The 22,620-nt window shown below is 45.1% G+C and overlaps 1 protein-coding gene across 1 annotated transcript; it reads right to left on the bottom strand.

Annotated features, from left to right (window-relative positions):
- Positions 1–340: 340 nt before the first annotated feature.
- Positions 341–6,417, bottom strand: CCN3 (cellular communication network factor 3). The gene is made up of 4 exons (XM_064395505.1): positions 5,986–6,417; positions 5,534–5,785; positions 3,506–3,711; positions 341–1,522 (listed from the first exon to the last, which is right to left on the bottom strand). Exons 1-4 carry the CDS (start codon positions 6,359–6,361, stop codon positions 1,226–1,228), a joined length of 1,131 nt encoding a protein of 376 aa, XP_064251575.1. The 5' UTR covers positions 6,362–6,417; the 3' UTR covers positions 341–1,225.
- Positions 6,418–22,620: the final 16,203 nt, after the last annotated feature.

The raw sequence follows: 22,620 nt of genomic DNA, 5'->3' as shown, positions 1-22,620 counted from the left end.
AATCTGTTAGTTGTTCAGACCCAAATGTGAACTCCTGAATCATGCATGTCATTATTCCTCACCACCACCACTATATTCCAAGGCACACAAACCTTAGTTACACCATCCTGTCCCAGGCTAACTTACTCTGAAAAAAACCTCCTTTCTAGTATGTACTCCACAAATTATTCATCCTTCCCTGTAGCAAGGCACTGCATGACTTTTAAGGCAGTGATTAGGATGAGGTACATGAACACAATAAATCATCTTTTGCTTTTAGGAGTCTGCAGACCCTTTTTTCTTTCCATTGCTTTTAGCTGTTAAGGGCTGGTAGTTTAAGAAAGGCAACTTTAGGAAAAAATATTTTGAATCACATAAAGTTTATTTACTTTGTAAAGTTATATTACAGTATGTACAGTTTCTATTTACATATACATCTTTCTAAGAAATGAAGCACCAAATGATACAGTTAGTATTTTAGAGGAATTTACAGATATATTATTTTTGCATCCAAATAGTTATATCTACAGACACATGTGGATTAGAGTAAATTCTTATACAACACTGACTTCAGTTGGTTTTGGATTAGACTGCTAGTGAAGGTACCAAACAGAAATTTAATTGCTGTCAGCTATCAACCTGCTGTGCTTCAGGATAAGAGATCTTACCCTATGTCATTTCCAGGGCTACGTGCAATCTTAATCCTCAGAGTCAGAGGTATTGACAGAAGGTACTTTATAAGCCACAAGAATGTAACACTTGTATCAGTAAGATTTTTACTGTCATCAAAAACCAGAGTTTCATTAAAAGGAAAAAAGAACACTGCGGTATGGAAAGTGAAGTTAAGAGCCTGGAAGCTTATATGATGCAATATCATGTATTCCTCAAGGAATACATTTACTCTCAAGAAGCCCAGTCTTACACCCACTGAAACTTGCTGCATGATTCCCTTAACTCAAGGGGAAAGTCTGGCTGTTGGCTTTGTAATCTTTATGCCACCATCAAGGAAAAAAGAGGGCTCTGTCCAAGGTACAAAATTTCCTTCAAGTGAATAAAAGACATTTGGAGGGGGCAAATGGAAAATGAGGTATTTAATAAACTATGGGGGAAAAAAAGCACCTAGTTTGAAAGACCATTCTGAAAAATATTTTAGAAGTCTCATATATGCAATTGTTACATTCACCTGATTGTGGGTCAACTTTTGTATAAACTGCTTATACTTTCTGCTCTATCTAATTCATGCTTTTCATAATTTTGCTTCACCAGACGTGGGGTCCAACGGCTGGAAGAAAACCACGTTGCTCTGAGGACAGTTGTTGTGGCAGACACAGGTGTTGATGAGCATCACTGGCTTTCTCAGGGCCTTGCCCTGGGGGCAGCGGAACTGCACCTGGATGGTTTTGGTGCCGTGCGGGGTGCAGCAGCGGCCGTCGCCGCAGAGCCCGCAGAAGCGCGGCCGGTACGCCTGCACGCTCGTGCAGTTCTGGTACTCGTAGCGAACGGCTCTCGCCGCCCTCCTCGTTCGGACACACTTCTTCCCTTTCTAAGAGAGATGAGGGGACAGCAGATGTATCATTGCACAGCACAGACAGCATTTAACAAGTGACATGCGAAGATACAGGCCGACTGTGAAAATTTAAATTTGTTGTCTTAAGTCATTAAACAGCAAGATGACTCTGAAACTGCTTCAGTGGTTACCTACAGGTGACACCTGCAAGATCTGCTCTTTGACACCAGCATTTTACTGGAGCAGTAATGAAAGACAAATAATTAAAACCCACTCCTGTCATCCAGGAAATGCCCAGTCTACATTCATTAAAAAACTATATTGAAAAGCTTCTCAGGCTAGTGTAGCTTCATCAGAGAATCAGCAAGTGAAATGACCAAGTTACAGAATTAGATTCAGGGGGAAAAAAAGGGGTGAAATGAACTGCAAAAGTCATCACCCATTCCTGTGACTCAAGGCACAACCAGCTCTAGATATGTTATTTTTAACAAATGATTGACTAACTTGTCCTTGGAAGTCTTCAATGACAGAGACTCCACATCTGCCCCAGACAACCCCGAGAGTTTACTATTCTTACTGCCTAGTACTTTTTCACTCATGTCTTAATTTTATGCAGTCTAAACTCTCAATTTCTTGTTATATCCTCCATGTACTCAAAACAGGCTGTAATATCTGAATACAGTTATGAGAACATATCTCTCTTCCCTTGCATTCAGAAGTTCAGTTCTATCTGTTTTTCCCTAGATGAATATGTTTTCTAGACCTCTGACCATTCTTGTTAATCTTCTCAACTCCTCCCACATGTTTAATCTTCTTTTGCAAAACATGGTATTTAAAACTGCAGAGACTGTTCAGCAAATAGGAAAGCATAGAAAGCATTAGAAATGCTTTCCAACACTCACAACATTACATAAATTGGGCCTCTTACCTAGCTACATGTTATTCTCCCTGATAGAAACACTTGCATAATGTGCAGAAGTATAAGTCTTCTCTCCTAGATACAATTTTTTTTTTTACATCAGAAATGTCAGTATTGGGTCTGCTTTGGGGGGGAAAAAAACATCATAAGGATTAAGATAATGTTTAATTTATCAAGCAGACATTTCACTCATTTCTCTACTGTTCCAGATGCTCACAGACTAGAAATCTGATATATCTATTCTGTATCACTGAAGCAACTCTGATGTACAGGCACAGGTAGTACAGTTGCCTTTGTGGGAGAAGTTAGACTGTGTGAACTGCCAAGCTGCACATGCAATACATGTGATCTGTTTGGGATGACTTAAATTATCATAGAATCATAGACCAGTTTGGGTTGAAAAGGACCTTTAAAGGTTTTCCCATCCAACCCCTCTGCAATGAGCAGGGATAGCTTCCACTAGATCAGGTTGTTGAGAGCACTGCCCAATCTGGCCTTGAACATTTTTGGGAATGCAGCACTGACCAGCTCCCTGGACAACCTGTTGCAGTGCCTCTCCACCCTCACCGTACACAATTTCTTCCTCATATCTAGTCTGATTCTACCTGTTTTAGTTTAAAACCATTAGCCCTTGTCCTACCATAACAGGCCCTACTAGAAGTCTGTTCCTACCTTTCTCATAGGCCCCCTTTAAGTACTGCAAGGGGCTGTGGGGTCTTCCCAAAGCCTCCTCTCCTCCAAACTAAACACCTCCAACTCTCTCAGCTTTACCACATGGGTAAAGTCCTTGGTGGCCCTCCTCTGGATTAACTCCAGTAAGTCCATGTCTTCCTGAGGGCTCCAGAGCTGGACACAGTGCTCTGGAAGGTGTCACCAGAGTGGAGCAGAGGGGCAGAATCACCTCCCTTGACCCATTGGAGGAGCAGCACAAAGATACTGAGCAAACACAAGTCCAATGCTTTACCAAAACCACTCAGCTTGCTGCACTTGTGCTAAAAGGTGTACTTATGTACAGCTGCATCTGGATCATTGCAGACCCCAATATTGCAACCCTGGAATTAGAGCTGAAGAGCTGCCCTGGCTCACTCTCTGCAGCATACCTTGTCAGATGGTTCTTCATTTTCACAGGGCCTTATCATGCAAAGCCGTGTCTGCTTCACCATCTCACACTGTTGATTCCTGTTGGTAACACGGGTGGAAAAGCCCATTCCACAGCTCGTGGAACAAGCACTCCATTCTGTTGTCTGCTCAATACAGTTGGCACTTGAATCTGACACGATCCCAAGTGTGGCCTCTTGCCTGTAGGCTGGAGACAAAACCCCACAGAGGTTTATTACAAGAAACTCACATGAAACCTCACTATCTAATTGAGCTCTGTCATATCTGGGAAGGAACATGTGAGACAAAACAAGGTTCAAAATCCATGCTTTTGACAGGATTTAGAAATTTTAAAAGCTGTCGTTTTAGGAATCCCGAGTAGCAACTTCCTATATCTAAAAAAAAAAAAAAGCCCCAAACCAGAAAGATGCATATCAGTGTAATCAACAAAGCATTTAGATTCTGTTCACTCCAGTCCACAGCTGGAAGAATTACTGCCAACTTTTAAACCAGTTTAGAACCCTAACAAATTTTTATTCTTCATTCTTTCTAATGGAAATATGTCACAAATCTGTTCTGAAGCTACGTCATAAAAATATTTATATTAGGTATGACTTGAGAGATGCTGATTTTTTTAATCTAAGCTAATAAACAGCATGTAATGAAAGTCCTTTTACTCCTTAGAGTCATAAAGTCACCTCATCTTGTCAATTATTGACAGCCTACAGCCAGGGTGATGGTGAGGAGGCAGAGGGGAGGCATTTCCAGGAGCTGTCATGGTACTCAAAGCCATGGTCAGCCTGACCACCATCCTGCCCTCCTGGCACTGTGCAAATATTGCTGAACACTTTGATTCACTGATTAGCAGAGGAGCAAAGAGGAGCAGGCAATACAACTGAGCTGTCAGTCACAGCTCTTGCTGTTAAGCTCCTCTACAACAGCCTTCCTGCCTTTTGAATGGCAAAGGTCCAAAAAAGGTGCCCTCCCAAGAGGGATGGCCATTGCTGAAAGAATGCAGACAATTCATCTGCAGGTATCTTATGGATTAGCCTGTCACCATCAGACAAATCAAAGAAAAGGAAAGGTAATCGAAAAGTGTCGAACTTTTTGTTTATACCTTATGTGCTTTACAACTAACACTTCAGAGCACACTGAAAAGCCTTTCTTCCTCAATCCTTTCTCACTTGTTTTTAAAATGGATTAGCTGAGTTTTGGCATAACTAGCTGCCCAAGATCACAAAGAGCAGTGACTGGAAGAGAATGCAGTGCCCTCCACTCTCAGAAGAAAGTTACGAAAATTCATGTTGAACTAATAGTTTAATTTAAAGGGGATGGAGACATAATTCAGTAGAAAAAAAATGAAAATAGGGAAAAAACTGAAAAAGGGGAAAATATTATCTAGCTTTTTTAAAAGTCTGAGTTATGCACTTTGGAATGGATTGGGTTTTCTTACAAATCCATTCACTGTGTTTATAACCACTGCCTGTACAAGTACTCTGTAATGTTTTTAATGCCATCAATAAACATGAGGAATTCACTGGCATTTTAGCTACCATGCTGATCACTTGTAAGAGCCACAGAATTCAATGGGGAGAAAGTCTCTGGTAGACTAAACTGTCATAGTCAACCTGATATAAGCTGTAACAATATAAGTTGCAACATATTCTTGCAGAGCAACTAGCACGACTGCAGATTTTTTTTTTTTTCCCCTTGGTGTGGGAATGTTTGGAGTACTAGGATCTTGTCCTTGTTTTCTTCTGGTCACAGAACTAATGTGTACCAGATAAACAGAAATTTAAAAATGGCAACTACACTAATTGACTTTTAAAACTGCCATGCATATTCATCCTCTGAATCTTTCTTTTACCTGATGAGCTCTGCCTTTATTCATAACCACTGATCACTCTATGTCAGAAAAAACCCCGACCATACAAGCAATGTGCCTTAGACCTTGCAATCCTATGGATATTTTCACGATGATATCACCTCCTGCTCACAATGACTATAATAACCAATTTTAGTTTCCTCACCAGCCATGGCAAAACCTCCCAAAATCACTTCATCGTCCGGGTCGCAGACCCACTTCTCACAGCACTCTCCAGGGACTTCGACTTTTCTGGGGAAGGGGCAGTCGGGGCCGGGGAGCAGCAGGTCCAGGTTGCAGCGGGGCAGGCAGCCGATCTGGCCGTCGCGGCAGGTGCACTGGTACTTGCAGCTGGGCTGGAAGCTCTCCCCATTGCGGTAAATCATCCCATCGAACACGCAGTTGTCCCCCTCCAGCACTGGTGGGAAAAGGGGAGGCATTTCGCAGAGGCAGAGGAGGGCGCTCGGGCACTCCCCGGCCCTCGCAGCCCCGCGGCGGCCGCACCGGCACCTCCCGCAGCATCGGGGGCAGCGACACCCGCGGGGCAGCGACACCCGCGGCGGGCCGGCCCGGGCAGGGTCTCCCCGCCGCCCCCGGGGCCGTCCCGCCGCCACCTACCCATGCAGATGCCGGCGGCCGCGCCGTCCCCGGGCCCGCGGTCGCAGTAGAGGCCGCTGCTCTCGTCGCAGGGCAGCAGCGCGGAGCAGCGCTCGCCGCGCTGCCGGGCGCACACCAGGCAGCAGGAGCAGCCGTCCAGCACGGCGGGCACGCCCGGGGCGCAGCGCGGCGGCTCGGCCGGGCAGCGCCCGCCGCACGGACGGGGACACGCCGGCTCCGGGCCGCTCGCCTGCGGGGACACAGCGGCCCCGGGGGCCGGGATCCCCGCGGCCGCCGGCCCCGCCGGGCGCCCCGCACTCGCCTCGCAGGGCCGGAGCAGCAGCAGCAGCAGCAGCAGCAGCGGGGCGGGCAGGGGGTGCCCGCCGCCCGTCGCCATGGTCCCGCCGCCGCCTGCCCGTTCGGCCCGGCTCTGCCGGCAGAGCCATTGCGGCCGCTTTTATAGAGGGCTCGGGGACCCCCCTCCGCCGCCGCCCCCGCACGGCGGGCACCGCGGCCCGGAGGCGGGGAGCTGGAGCGGGGAGCTGGAGCCCGGCCGAGCCCCCGCTCCCCCCGCTCGCTCCGCCACCTGCCCCGGCGGCGCCGAGCCGAGCCGAGCCGAGCCGAGCCGAGCCGCTGCCCTGCCCTGCCCTGCCCGGCGCCGGGCCACCCCTCTGCCGGGGCCGCGCTCGGAGCGGGGACAGAGCCCGGGGGCAGAGCCCGCGGTAGGGCTGGCCCAGTGCTGCCCTCGGGGGCTGCCGCCCTCAGCCGGTCCCTACGGGCCCCTTCCCGTCCCGTGTGCCCATCCCGGGCCGCGGGGGCTCGGTGATGCCTCGGAGCGGCTGCCCCGCGGTCCCTGGCACCGCCAGCCTGGCTGGGCAGCGCTTGGCGCTGGGGACCAGCCGCCCCAAGGCCAAACGCCTCTCGGGGCCATCCTGCTCCTGGCCCCGGCACTGGAGTGTTTTGAGCTTGGTGGGCACTGAACTCTTCAGTTTCAAGCCGCGGGCGCTGTTCTGTACTCGAGAGGTGCAGGTGTAGCAGCTGATGGGAAGCAGATGTTGCCCAGGGAGTCCTCCCCGCTGTGTGCAGCTCGGTGCGTTGGAGTGGTCACAGACTGTTCAGTGCCTACATGGTGTGTGCAACCGCAGGGATGCAGAGCCAACAGGCCTGGCCTCAGGAATGCTTTGTAGAAGTAACTCCAGTGCTCTGTGCTGTTATTTTAGCATGTGCAGGACAGATTTAAGGCCAAGTGTCAGGGAGACTAAATCTGTTAACGCGTTTTACTCACCAGGAATTGCCTTCGGCCTGAGGCAGGCCTTCTTGGGTCTTGTTGGGAATACAGATATTCTTTATCCTTAGTTGTCTGAGACAGATAATATACACTAGATTCTGTTATGGCTTGTTAAAGAGAAAATATTTGAAAGGTAAACAAAACTTGTCGACACTCTAGTGAAAACAAGATGTCTTTTAAGTTTAAGACATGACACAAGCAATACTCATGAATTTACAAGGCTACTGTGGCTCTATACCAAAGCAAAACACAACACCAGAAATGGCAAGGCAGAAGTTTTGGTTTGGATGAAAGTGGCCATTGCTTTCTCCATGCTGAGCAGGGTTTCTGGGAAAGCCTGGCATTCTGGGGAAAGCAGACTTCACTGGTGCAGGAACATGTAATCTCCGGACATGTACTGGCCCTTCATTTTCTCAGGCACAAACAGCATGACCAGCCAAGGGGAAAATTGGATTGTTCAAACATTATTAGCAGCTTGGGTGTGAGTTGGAGGTTATTTAAGTCATCCACTGCCTAACTGGTCATTTTGCCTTCCTTGTCTCATTTTTTCCCCCATTGGTTCTTTTCTTCATCTCTGACTTTTAGGCAGTCAGTGCAGCCACTTTTTACAGCACCTTGCTTGTGAACAGAATAACCAGTGCTCTTGGCCAGGCATGAAGATTTGCTGAAAAGAAGCAAGGCTGTTTCTGTAGTTTTCCCAGAAGCAAGCCAGTAAGCCAGAGGGCACATACAGAACTTGGTTTTGCCCATTTCTGTTTGTGAATCTGCAGAGGTTTTCAGTGTCTGTAATCACTGACAGTCACTGAAAGTTTCCTCAGCTTTCAATGAAATTACTTCACACCACTCTTAAATATCTTCTGGTGTCTAAAAAAACGTTTCACCACATAAGACTGCAGAAAAAGTCAAATAAATGAAAAAAATTATTTGCCAGCACACTTAATTTGGAAAAAACCCTCCTCTTTTACATGTGTTTAATAGATTTATTAAAGCTGGATTTGTTTATAACAGTCTATTTGTTTATTAAATATCAGGTATGAAAATGAGATTATGCTACATTTTAGTACAATAGGACGAAATATATTTTTCTGGGTATTTCACTTCCTCCATGCATAATTTGGAGCCCATTGAACTACCACTTCTCAGATGCTAATTTATTTTCCTAACTGTGAATCTTTTTGTTTGTACTTCTCTTACAACTTTTTAAAGTGTGCCATACAGCTCTTATCATATGAAAGTAGCCTTTGTTGCTTCTCACAGAGCAAAATAATGATCAGTGGAGGGGTTTCATGTGGCCCAGATGGCAATGAATAGCATTTATTCATGATACAAAATTAGTAAGTTCAAATAAATATTTTAGTTTCTGTGTGTTTGCTTTTTTAAAAGACCTGTACTTAAGTGAGTTAATATTTGGGTTGCCACCTTGGCTGTAGCTGTTGCAAAGAGTAATCCCTCCTCAGATGTAGAGAAATTAACTTCTGTTCTTCACTCTGCAGGGAAACACAGTTGGAGAACACTGTTGAGAGGTGTAAGTTCAGGAACAGAGCCCAGCAGCAGAATCTCAGGATTAAGAATATACTTAAAGGTTTTTCTGCACTGGCAAAACGCTGGAAAAAGCTGTATCTAAAAGACTGGAAACAGAGTTACAAATAAAACTGGTTCAAATATTAGAGGGTTTCCATGGTTGATCCTATAATTTTCCATGGTGTCAGGAAATGTCATAAAAAATATCAAGCATTACAAAAATTCAAGCATTCATAGTGCTATCCCTCTTTTTAAAGCCAGCTGCCTGTGAAAGTCACTGCTTCACAACATGTAGATCCACAAAATTATCTTCCATTCTTTGTGTATGGCAAGCAATGCTGTTTTTAGAGTAAAATTGTCATAAACATCATATCCTTCTCTTTCTCCTTCTGCTCTTTTGTCCTACCGTGTTTTACTGACACAAATATAAGATGGATAATTCAGCACTTGTTTCATAAATTATGCCCTCTCTGGTAGCCTACCTCATAAATGGCAGTATTCTTCTAGAAAATGTTGCAGGTTTTGATTTTTAGCAATCCCTTTTCAGCCACAGTTGACATCTGCAAATTCCTGACATCTCTTGGCGTTATTAATATTGCACAGGAGCTACACGTGGAACTGCCACTGAGAAAGGGAGTCTTATCACAGTGTGGACGTGACTAAGTTCTTTATTCCGCAGCACCCCGTCGTGGTGATGGTGTGGTTTTGGCAGGAGAAGCCAAGGCTAGAACGGGAATTGCTCTGCCCGGCCTGGCTCCTGCGGGAAGGGGTCGGGCTCAGCCCCGCTCCCAGCCCCGCTCCCTGCTCCCTGCTCCCTGCTCCCTGCTCCCTGCCCCGCTCCCAGCCCCGCTCCCTGCCCCGCTCCCTGCTCCCAGCCCCGCTCCCTGCTCCCAGCCCCGCTCCCTGCTCCCTGCCCCGCTCCCTGCTCCCTGCCCCGCTCCCTGCTCCCAGCCCCGCTCCCTGCCCCGCTCCCAGCCCCGCTCCCATCCCCGCTCCCCGCTCCCTGCCCCGCTCCCAGCCCCGCTCCCTGCTCCCAGCCCCGCTCCCTGCCCCGCTCCCAGCCCCGCTCCCTGCTCCCGCTCCCTGCTCCCTGCTCCCTGCTCCCTGCTCCCTGCTCCCTGCTCCCTGCCCCGCTCCCAGCCCCGCTCCCAGCCCCGCTCCCTGCTCCCTGCCCCTCTCCCAGCCCCGCTCCCTGCCCCGCTCCCAGCCCCGCTCCCTGCTCAGCTCCCAGCCCCGCTCCCTGCCCCGCTCCCTGCCCCGCTCCCTGCCCCGCTCCCTGCTCCCCGCTCCCAGCCCCGCTCCCAGCCCCGCTCCCAGCCCCGCTCCCTGCCCCGCTCCCTGCTCCCGCTCCCTGCCCCGCTCCCTGCCCCGCTCCCAGCCCCGCTCCCTGCCCCGCTCCCTGCTCCCTGCCCCGCTCCCTGCCCCGCTCCCTGCCCCGCTCCCAGCCCCGCTCCCTGCCCCGCTCCCTGCTCCCAGCCCCGCTCCCAGCCCCGCTCCCAGCCCCGCTCCCTGCCCCGCTCCCAGCCCCGCTCCCAGCCCCCCTCCCAGCCCCGCTCCCAGCCCCGCTCCCTGCTCCCTGCCCTGCTCCCTGCTCCCAGCCCCGCTCCCAGCCCCGCTCCCAGCCCCGCTCCCTGCCCCGCTCCCTGCTCCCTGCCCCGCTCCCAGCCCCGCTCCCTGCCCCGCTCCCAGCTCCGCTCCCTGCCCCGCTCCCAGCCCCGCTCTCTGCCCCGCTCCCATCCCCGCTCCCTGCTCCCTGCCCCGCTCCCTGCTCCCTGCCCCGCTCCCTGCCCCGCTCCCAGCCCCGCTCCCTGCCCCGCTCCCTGCCCCGCTCCCTGCTCCCTGCCCCGCTCCCAGCCCCGCTCCCTGCCCCGCTCCCAGCTCCGCTCCCTGCTCCCTGCTCCCAGCCCCGCTCCCTGCTCCCTGCCCCGCTCCCTGCTCCCTGCCCCGCTCCCTGCCCCGCTCCCAGCCCCGCTCCCTGCCCCGCTCCCTGCCCCGCTCCCTGCTCCCTGCCCCGCTCCCAGCCCCGCTCCCTGCCCCGCTCCCAGCTCCGCTCCCTGCTCCCTGCTCCCAGCCCCGCTCCCTGCTCCCTGCCCCGCTCCCAGCCCCGCTCCCTGCCCCGCTCCCAGCCCCGCTCCCTGCTCCCTGCCCCGCTCCCCGCTCCCTGCCCCGCTCCCAGCCCCGCTCCCAGCCCCGCTCCCAGCCCCGCTCCCTGCTCCCTGCTCCCTGCCCCGCTCCCAGCCCCGCTCCCAGCCCCGCTCCCAGCCCCGTTCCCCGCTCCCAGCCCCGCTCCCAGCCCCGCTCCCAGCCCCGCTCCCAGCCCCGTTCCCTGCTCCCAGCCCCGCTCCCAGCCCCGCTCCCAGCCCCGTTCCCTGCTCCCAGCCCCGCTCCCTGCCCCGCTCCCTGCCCCGCTCCCCGCGGCCGCGCCCGCAGCTCCTGGTGCTGAAGGACAGCGGCGATGGGCCCGGACACGGCTCTGAGAAAGGCACAGGTGATCCTGTGGCTGATCCTGTCGTGTGTGCTGTGACAGGGACACCAAGGGCACTGCAGGCACTGGGATCAACGCGGACATGGGTGTCCTCACCCAATAAACCAGGCCTGTGAATTTTCCCCGTGGTGCATGCACCAGACCCAGTGTCTGCCCTCTCCAAATGACATCCTGCTTCACCTGAGAGACAGATATTCCAGGAAAGCAACTGGTTTATTCAGTGACTACCTCTGCTAACCCTAACATTATTTAAAGTAGGATTTAAGTTCTAATTATTTTTAATGTCATTATCATAATTATTCCCACAGACTTAGTCATGGTTGTGCTTTTGAGATGAGATTAAAAATGTATTATCCTTTTGCCAATGGAAGAATTCTACTACTTTTTATTTTTTGCAGTATTTTCTGTGGTAGTCTAGAATTCCACTGAAGTTATGCTATGATACTGTGAGTTTTGCAATAGTAAGAGTTGTGCAAATGATAGTGATTTGGAGTTTACTTTTTTGAGATATGTCTTCTGTGTCATCTATATAAAAAAGAATGGCTTTAACAAATAAAAAATTTGAGGGAAAATGTTGAAAGTAAAACACTTTAGAGAATTATTTTTAAATATCTTACATACAAATTAAGAAAATTTTGGAATGAAATAATATTAAAAATCAAAACATTGTTTTGAAAATGTCAGAGTTATTTATGTGGGGATGGGGAGTTGCATCACTGAGTCAGAGAGATCTATGTGCTCAAAATAAATTCAGTAGAAAAGTTCCAGTCTCTTCTTAAATGCATGTTCCACCAAAAAAGTTTCTTTCCTCCACACCTCTTTCATTTGTAAAGCCTGCTGGGAATATTTACAGCACAATCAGCAGGTGATATTCTTACACATGGCTTTGCTATGGCTTTGTTATTTTGAGGGATATAGGAGGAGACATAGATGTTTTTAAAAAGCTATTATTATTTGCTCATTTATAATTGGTTCTAACATCAAAATGTTATGGTGCATGGCAAGAAATTTTCCCCTTTTTGATCAGAAGATGGCAGGTGCTGTTATTTTGTGCAGGCTGAGATTTTTAGAAGAAAGACAAGAAGCAGAAACATGGCATCTGTCCTGTTAGAGACAGCACAAATAGTGTGAACAGCAGGGTAGGAATGGCTCGTGTCCCCAGTGGTTAGAGGTGTCCTTCTCTAGAGCAGATACTCTGTACACACTAACCAGCTTTTGATTTTTAGCTCCTGGATTCTCTGTCTCCTTATGGCCATAAACCATTTTTATTTGGGTAAGAATGGGATGACTGAACAAAATGCTTGAAGTCACTTAAGGGCTATGGTACAGCCCTCCAAAATGGTGTTTTTGTACAAGGAGCCTGAGGGTAGGTGCTGCTTTGGTATGAATGCCTGCTCCTGTTCAGCATGGCAGTAGGTGTTTATATTCAGAAACAGGTACTCCCTTTCTGTAGTGACAGTTTCTACTCTGTTGGGAACCAAGGGGATGACATTTATGCCAGAAAAAGGTCATTAATAGTTGTTTGCAAAAGAAATTTAATAGTTTTTATTTGTTTATTTATTTCTTTTTATTTTAAAATTTATTAACCCTAAATATGTTTTGATCTGAAATTACCAGATTAACATTAAAGATGGGCCCATTTTACCAGGTGAGATACTAATGGATAAACAGAATCACGGAAGTTTTCCTTTCTTTATTCACTGTGTGAAACCAATTTCAGAGGGCCAACAAGGTCCTTGAGGAATGTGTCACCTAATTTCCCCTTCAAGAGCTTCAGTAAGAGATACATGTGGAACATGTGGGGTTTCCTGGATGAAACAGCTGTTAAAGAGTTCCCTCACGGATTGCTTTTGAGAATAAGACTTATCTGTGTGAGCAGAGGCAGAAAAAAAATGCTGACAGACTGAAGAACCTAATGGTACTAAAATGGGTGTTCTGCAATCAGAAAATGAGTTCAACTGAGTGGGATTTCCCTATCTTTTTTTCCTTCACTAAAGAATAGCCATTTTGCAGAGCATGTGTGACATAAAGGGATATGGCTGATGAGATCCTAATTCAGCTAACTCAGAGTTCCAAACATTTTCAAGTAAGTATTGTTACCAGATTTAGGGGTGTTCTTTGTGCCTATTTCCCATATCCTCATTGGTCTCTGCAGGTGCTGAATAATCCAACCATAAGTACTGAGAACATATTTTATAGTTTTCATTTCATTTTCCAGCACGCTTTAGTTATTTGTTTTTTGGTCATAACTGAATAAGAAAGAACTTGTCCTGGGAACTAGCAGCTCCAGAGGCTTTTGAACTAGGAGAGCTCTGAATTAAAAACACTAAACTTCTGAGAACGTGAGTTGAGGGAAACAAATGAGATACAAATAAACTGGACCCTTTTAGACTGAGCAGTTTTTATAGTCTCTGTTGTTCCTTTACACCATGGGTATGAAGGCAGTCTCAGAAGTAATTCCTATAATTTCAGTTTTTAAGGTTAAAACTAGCTTCTGCCCATAGGGCAAGTGAGTAGTCAGAAAAGACAGAGAAGAGCAAGAGCAACACATTCCCTGCAGAGGCAGCTTTACACTGTGAGGGATCTGGGGAGTGTATGACAGCCCCCCTGTCTCAGACTGAGAAGGGACTCTGAGTAAACACACAGAGGGTTGCATCAGGGACGTGTCTGGCAGAAGGTGTTCCTTCTTTTAGCTGGAATAATGAAGACTATACATTTCTGTTCAGATTTATGATTTTGAGGAGCTATAATTTTTCTCAGTCAGTAACACATTTGCATATTCTCCATCATCTGTTCTGAGTTCCTGCATCGCTGTGAGTAACTAATTTTGGGCTGGCAAGCTAGATGCCCTTCCAGGGAACTGTTCCCTTCAATAGTTTCTGGACCAGTTGTCTGATCTTCCCAAAATCTCCTTGATGTTTCTGTAAGTTAGGGCTTAAAAATACTTGTAGGGAAATACTGCAATGTTGGCCCTGTGATAGCCAAGCCTTTATTGCTGGCTTTCCAGAGAGGTTTTTCTCCTTCAGACAGCCATGTGATACCAGCACAGCACAACATCTAACTGCACCCACCGAGCCTTGCCAAAGGAAACACTGCATTGGGCTTCACCCACAGGAGCCACAGAGTCCGAGCACTTTATCAGCCATCCAGCAAAGAAATCGAAGACATGAGAGATGGAAGGAATGATTGGTCATTTAATATCTTTTCTGTTTTTGCTGCTCTGGTTGCCAGGGAGATACTGTATTAAAAGGAGTGGTCCACATATTAGCTTCACTTCATTGTGAAAGCAGCATTTAAAAATAAAGTTTAAATATGCTTGTGAACTGAAAATATTATTGTGTCGTTCTTTAGCCAAACTCGAATAATTTAATACTTTCAATATTCCTTGTAAATTATCTTCAGGCCTTTTTCTGTGTTTCTCTAAATTCTATCCAGGTTTTCCTGCTGACATTCCTATAGAAGAAAAAGTCTATTTAGATTAGCATACCATTTTTTCTAAATCAAATTCAGGGTCTTGTTTATGGAGAGTGCTTTAACACAGTTCATGCCCTCTTCCCATGTTTCGGTTTTGGTCCTTCTAAAAGGCTTCCAGGGCAGACTCCTGTTTTCTCTTCTGTGGAAATGGAACATAAATATGAATTCTACTAATGTTTTTTCCCCTGTCATACCTTTTCCTTGATAACTTATGATACATGTACTTCTAAGTTGAAAATAGACTAAGTGCAACTATTCACTGAAGGTAGCATGGCAGTCACTTGCTCTGTGGAAGTTACCAGGAATGGAAAGAAGGTAGAGAAACCTGTGGGTAAAATTTGAGATGAGTTTTTAGCCTTCTTTCAAAGAAGATATTTAGGAGGGTTGCAGGATGTCCCGGAATAAAAGTGGTCCTGCCCCATTGGGAAGGGAACTGTTCCTGGGCAGGGCTCAGCCTGACAGTGTGTACCCTACACCACTGCAGCTTGCTCAGCTGGGGAGCAGATGCAAAGAGGATGGCGTGGCTACCAGGGAAAAAATTCAACCCAGCTGCTTGTTTTATTAGTTCAGTTGTAGAGGTGGTGTGACGAGAAACTCCAGGGCAATGTTTCTGACCTCAGATTGCTGCTTCTGACAAAGCTGGAGAGAGCACTGGAGGAATTTACCAAGGTGAAAGGACTGGAGAGGTGGTAGCCCCCTGATCTGGTGCATTATGCTGGGCCTGTGAAATTAAACTACTTCTTCTAGCCTTGAAAGAAACTGATATCCCAACAGACTGACAATCTCACTTGGAACAACACAACCTCTACATTTTTGCAAAGGAACAAGCAGTAAGATTCTTCTGAATTTAGGCATCATCCCATTTGTTTAATGAGTTAGTTAGCACAAAGCTGTAAATTAAAGCAAATATCAATGTTAAATTTTCTAGATTATTAGTGGATATAGAGGTAAATTTTGTAACGTGCAGGAAGTGTGATCAGCCTTTGTCTTCTGAGTCCACACAGCTGAGGAAGTAGATTGAAAAGTATCCCTGATTGTGTAGTAAATGACTTGATTACAGACATTAACATTACCTCCTGCTTCTGGAGCACCCTGCATTAGTATTCATATACATCTGTACTCATGGACACTTGCAATATAATTGTATCCTTCCGCCACATTGTACAGGTGTCTTGACTACTCCTGCAAAATACAAAAATTTGCAACTTCTGTGGTGATGTGTGAACAATGCTTCAAAATCTGCAGAACAGGGGTCTCACTGTGAATTTCAGTGACTGGCTGTTTAGTGCCTAGATTTTAATGAAATCTAATATGAAAGCCAAAGAAAGGAGGAAATGTTCAAATAAATATTAGCAAGACAGTAATTTGATGTCTTCATACATCTCTAATAGACAGGATTGGGTTGAAGATCTTTGGTCCATGACAACTGTACTGGACATCCTGTGGCAGTTTTGCTGGAAGAAATTAGGAATTCTAAAGTGTAGATGGGAGTCATAAAATCTAAAAATGGAAAATCATACCCTATATATCAAATCAAATTGTCAAGGACTGCTTTTCTTACCACTGCACTGCCACAATGAAATAGTAATTAATTACTCAATCCATAGGGATGTAGCCATCCACCTGAGACTAGATTTCTTTTAGAGAAATGTGGAACTTCAGATCCACTAATGGATGATGTGGAGCAACTGCAGATCCTACTGCTGAGTGCTCCTGTGCTGCAGCAGCAGCATGTTGGGAAGGGCAGGGGAAGGGAAGGGCAGGGCAGGGCAGGGCAGGGCAGGGCAGGGCAGGGCAGGGAAGGGCAGGGAAGGGCAGGGAAGGGAAGGGAAGGGAAGGGAAGGGAAGGGAAGGGAAGGGAAGGGAAGGGAAGGGAAGGGAAGGGAAGGGAAGGGAAGGGAAGGGAAGGGAAGGGAAGGGAAGGGAAGGGAAGGGAAGGGAAGGGAAGGGAAGGGAAGGGAAGGGAAGGGAAGGGAAGGGAAGGGAAGGGAAGGGAAGGGAAGGGAAGGGAAGGGAAGGGAAGGGAAGGGAAGGGAAGGGAAGGGAAGGGAAGGGAAGGGAAGGGAAGGGAAGGGAAGGGAAGGGAAGGGAAGGGAAGGGAAGGGAAGGGAAGGGAAGGGAAGGGAAGGGAAGGGAAGGGAAGGGAAGGGAAGGGAAGGGAAGGGAAGGGAAGGGAAGGGAAGGGAAGGGAAGGGAAGGGAAGGGAAGGGAAGGAAGGAAGGAAGGAAGGAAGGAAGGAAGGAAGGAAGGAAGGAAGGAAGGAAGGAAGGAAGGAAGGAAGGAAGGAAGGAAGGAAGGAAGGAAGGAAGGAAGGAAGGAAGGAAGGAAGGAAGGAAGGAAGGAAGGAAGGAAGGAAGGAAGGAAGGAAGGAAGGAAGGAAGGAAGCTAGCTGTGTCTGGTGAGAAAGACTGCAACTTTTGGTCAACAAATGGCCATTCACTGGTTTGTTTAATGAAAGGGAAAGCACTTTCTTTCAAGCTGCCTTCCCTCTGTTCCACAGTCTTATAAAAAAAGGGTGGATAGTAAAGCAAAGCAGAGCTGTGCTCTGATCTGTTTCTTTTTGTCTGATTGCTCTGCTCCTGAACCTCTGCAGTGGCTCATACAGGTGTTAACAGGGCTGGCAAAGGCTTGTTGGTGTGTCCTGCCTGCTGACACCCATTCATCCTTCAGTACCAGTGCCAGGCAATTAGAAATGGCTGTAAAGTTCTTTTAGTTCATAAAAATTTCCAGAAATATTTCCTTCAGTGTAGTTTTTCAGTTGAAATGCAGTGCAGACAGAGGGTAGGTATGTGAAATCCATGGCTACAGGACTATGTTTTAAAGTCTCCAGGCCACAAGTTTGTTCCTCTTGCCAAGAGAGGAAAAATTTATAAGCTGGAAAAAGAAATGAAAGGAGGTCAGGAACAAACCAGAGAAAGGAAAAGAAAAGCTAGAGAAATACAAGCAGAAAAAGAGACATGTATTATATTAATAATGCAACTTTTTAATTAGTTGCTATGGAATTCTAACCCTATCTCCCAAACCAGCAATGATGAAACTGGAGGTTAATGCAGGGATCTTAATAATTTCAATAAATCTGATTTTAAATCTTAGTCCTTGGCAGAAGTAATTCAGTGATATGGTATATATCAAAATTATTAACTAATAATTATAGTTTTATAATAGATAATATTGTAGCTTCCTAGAATACTTTGTGGTAGGCACAATACAGATACAGAAGAAGATCCAATCCCTGATCCTGATAGCTTTGATCCAAATAAAATTAAGAAGCTTATTTCATCACATTAGTGGGAGATGAAACCAGAAGTTCCTAATGCTAAATACTTTTGGCAAAGCATTTTTAAACTGTTCTGTTCATCACTCTGGGTTTCACAGCATAAGATTAACAAATGTGTTTACTTCATCATCCAAATACTGTTCATCCAAAGATTGTCTCAGCAATATCACCTTATAAACAAATGTGAGTTCTTTACTGAGTAGATTATCTATTTTCTTTTCATTTTTTTGAGAAAATATTCCCTCTTTCCTGTATAACATGTTTTCCTGCTTTTCTACTCTGATTCAATTTCTATAAATTAAAATGTTTTCATTTGAGTAATTTAATTACATTTCCTGTTAGAATAATTCAGGACATTTAGCATACATGTAAGAGTGACAGTTTTAAAGGCAAATCCAATTAAACCTACAAAACCTTTCTTGTGAACAGAAGAAACTGGTAGCATTATAAGACAATTATTTTTCTTAAAACATCCAAATTGGTCAAAAATGGTCAACTAGACTCTAAAACTTTTACCACAGAGATAGCACTAATTCCAGTAAATAAGTGGGAAAATGCTAGGTTGTTTAAAAATTGGTAGCCTCAATTATGTAAATTTTACATTTAAAAAGTAACAAGCAAATTAATAACTAAAATGTCTTCTTTAGTAAATAAGGATTCTATTGGTAATTAAATGGATAACTTCTAAAAAGTCTTAATGGAGCAACAATTTATAAGGAAAGTGTGTAGTCATTTTTATGTTCTTAATGTGTGAGAAAAAATATATGATTTAACTTTTTATGTACGGTTAGCAAATGTAAATCAAAATTAAACTTTGGTTGTTTGGTGATCTATCTTAGTTGATAATAATAATAATTACAAGGAAATACATTATTTTATGAAATAGAAAAATCTTCAGTTCATCATCCATGGAACAAGTCAGGATATCACAGCTGCTGTTGCAATAAATGGTGTCATGACCAGCAGTGCCAGAGCAGGGATCAGAGGAGTGGGGGGCAGCTCAAAGCTGAGCACACAGGCTGAGCAGCAGGGGAAGTCCTGTGCTGCTTTGATACAGGGATTTTTCGGGAACATTCCAGTTATGATTTATACTTAAGGAAGGTGGAGAAGCTCATCTCATGACTTCTCTGCATATTCTTTTTATTGAAATAATATCTTTGGAAACAAGGTGTCAAAATATTTATGAACGTGTTAAATATGGATGGAGAAACATACCATCAATCAGTAAGGAATCTGTCTAGCAGAAGGAATGAAAAACAGTTTCCCTGAGAGGTTAAGAAGGTATATGAGTGTTCAACTGTGTATTTTCATAGTGAGTAAGCTCAATGCCATTTCATCCAGATATTTCTGTACTGTGGTGTGGGTGAAAAGTTGACAAGGTTCACAGGCTTCAAAGGTCCACAGCTTAATTGAGCAACCACTAGCAGGAGTGTTAATCTGCTATAACACCTCTTGATCAACTTAGGTAGATTTTTCTTACTGTCAGATTTTGCCAATTATAGCCCTTCTTGGTTCATCTTGGTCTGTAGTACCTACAAAGGAAGCTTTGAATGTGTCAAAGAAACAATCAGAGGAGACAAAACTGTCAGGGAAGGAAGCAGTGCAGGCAAAGCCTGAAATACCTGTCCAGATTTCAACAGTTCACTATACTGGAAAGATGCCTTTTGTTTAGTAAACACACCATGTTTCGTCACTGGAACAAGACAAACTTGCCCTTGGAGACAAAGAGAAGACACTTGAGAATATACATTTCTAATCCTAGGACATACACTCAATGTAATAATATGAGGTTTGTATGTAAGGTTTATTTAAATTTATTGAATAAAAGCCCTCCCTACTTGAGATAGGTGTCATAATTCTACTTCAAAATGTACTCATATCTCTTGGACTTTAGATAATTTCTCTGCATTTAAATGTAATATAAAAAAACCCACATCATATTTTGCTTGTCTTTGTTATAATACGATGAAAGATGAGGCCCAGAGTGGTAAATGTGGGCTAGGTTTTAGGGCAGAAACACTGGTAACCTGTCTGTATCTCCCCAAATCTGGGAGAATGGGTTAAGACACCAATGTTGTGTGGAATTGTTTACACATACACAATGATCCAGAACAAGATCCTCCTGAGCATTTCCACTGCCCCAGAGGGGATAGTGCCCTGGCTGCTCAGCTACCTAGGAATCCCAGGAACAAGAGAAATGATTTCCCATAAATATTCTTTTATTGAAGGGATTTTTTTTTATTATATTGTTGTGCACTTTGATCATTGGCTTGGCTCTATTCTCTCAGCTCAGTTTTGATTCTGCATTGAGCAGAGCCCAAAACCATTGTGGTTTGGGTTTTTTTCTCCAAGCAAAAATATGCTTTTTTCTCACACAAAATATGTGATGGCTTGAATATTTGGTAGCTTTTTAAAATGCCAGTGCTTGATTTCATACAAGAGAAATTTTTTCTGTGAAATTAAAGAACCTGCATTTCAAGTAGCATGACCTTGATGAAGCTGTTGTAGTAGGATTGGAAATAGATGATTTTTAAGATCCCTTCCAACCCAAACCATTATGTGATTCTACAATATTATTTTATGACTTAAAATGGAATTAACTTTAAAGTATCCCATTTTATAACAGCTGCTAATTTTTAACAGTTCCAATATCAAAACCATGATTAACATTGTTTCAGTAATATGCAGTGATTGGGAAAAATATTATATTTTTAATAATATTAATTTCCAATTTTTTCCCATATGATTTCCAAAACCCAGAAGAATCTGCTTTAAAGACAGTGGTTTTAAGCTGCTCAGGTTGCAAGGTTCTCAAGAAAAGTTTTTCACAAACTATTTTGTTCTTTGTCCTTTTCAGATTTTAACTTTACCCCAGCTGACTTTTTTTTCAGAGCACTTCTACTCAAGTAATTTTGGGGGGGGGGGAGGGTGGAAAGGATAAAGTATTTTTATATCTTACTGTGAATGTTTTGGTTATCCAAACCTCATTTTAAGTTTCAAAGTAACCGGAAAATGTTAGATATGGAAATCCTCTATAGCTGTCCCTAGGATTTAATGCTTCTCCCAGTGAAGTCAGTACTGGTCCTGTTCCCAGCCTCAGTGTGAGTGCCTCAGCCAATAGATCCAGAATTACCCTGACCTGTGGAACTTAACATCCTGATCACCCACAGTAGCAAGGACATCTCTGCACTTGGGGGAGAGAAAAGCCTTTTTGAAAATAAAAGAATTAAATACTCGCGCCTAGAGGAAGGCAAAGCAGGAAAGTAAGGAGCTTAAAAATAAGGGAGGACAAAAAAGAAGGGAGTGAGGGGAATTAACCTAGTTCATCAGTTGTTTTACTTGTGGGTGCAGTTGGGAAATCCTTTCTTAGAGTCAGCATGAAAACTAACTCCAGCTCAGGGCTCCATCGAGCATATCCTTGGCTGACTTGCTTCCATGTGAGCCAAACCACTGAAGTGTAGATGAGGGAAAGAGATGGAGATGCCAAATACTGGGATGCAGCTCTCTGAGTTTTCCATATAAAAGTCAGCAAAATAGAGACCTACATATTTTGCAAAACTCAATCCATTTTCCGTAGGAAGGTCATAGAATTAAAGCAAAAACATCCCAAAACATTTTCAAATAATGACTGGATTGGGCTTTGATGCTCATTCTTACCTGATGGCAAGCCTTGTTCATCTGTTCATCTGGGGAAAATCAGCCTCTCCTCCCAGCAACAATGGAGAGTTCATAGTCTGTAGCTATATTTCTTAATTAAATAATTTAAGGCAATTAGGACTATAAATCTCTTCATTAGTTTTTACTTCTCAGAATTCAGTAATTTTGTAATTCTTTGATAAACTTCAGGACATCTCTTCATGTTTCCTTCTCTCTTTGCTTTTTCTTTCTCTTTCTTAACTGGCATTTTATACATTTCATATTTCATTCAAAAACAATGCATTCTCAAATTCTTTAGCTTTACTTTTTCTGCTTTAGCAGTCCTGTCTCCACACCCACTCTGAGTCTTATCCAATACCCAGTGATGTTAATAGAGAAAAATTCCATCAAAATCAGCAGATTTGAGGCAGGCTTGTTCTCTAGGGTATTAAATAACAGCAGGTAGGAGGCACGTGTATGAAGCACAACTATTAGAACAGGGAAAAATCCTGTTCTAATACTTTTCCAGATTTCTTTTTAAGCAAATCACTTAAAAACTTGGCATTCTGAGGTCCTACAATTCTCATACTAATGATGATACTTACCAAAAGAAAACAATTAAGATCTTACAGATAAAAAGGTATAACACTTGTGGACAATATTACTCCTCCTGAGGACAGTCCCATAGCATGGCACAGGAAACTGGAAGTTTGCTGCTCCCCATTGCTTTTCAGATTAGTCATTATGCAATTGTTAGTCCAAGTTGGTGGCCTTCCAAAGGTGTCTGGTGTCAGTGAAGGAAAGGGAGAGAGGGGTAAAGCTGGCAGAGATCCCAGGGTAATATGAAATAGCAAATTAAGCAAAACATGGAGACAGTGGTTGCTCGTGGAGAAGTTACTCAGTAACTTCAGGTAAGAAATCAAGCAGTTACTCTTTTCCCTGTGGAGGGGATGGTGGTACAGAGGTGTGACACCA

Source organism: Passer domesticus, chromosome 1 (genome assembly GCF_036417665.1).
Source record: "Passer domesticus isolate bPasDom1 chromosome 1, bPasDom1.hap1, whole genome shotgun sequence".
Taxonomy (NCBI): Eukaryota; Metazoa; Chordata; class Aves; order Passeriformes; family Passeridae; genus Passer; species Passer domesticus.
This window is presented reverse-complemented; position numbering and strand designations above follow the sequence as displayed.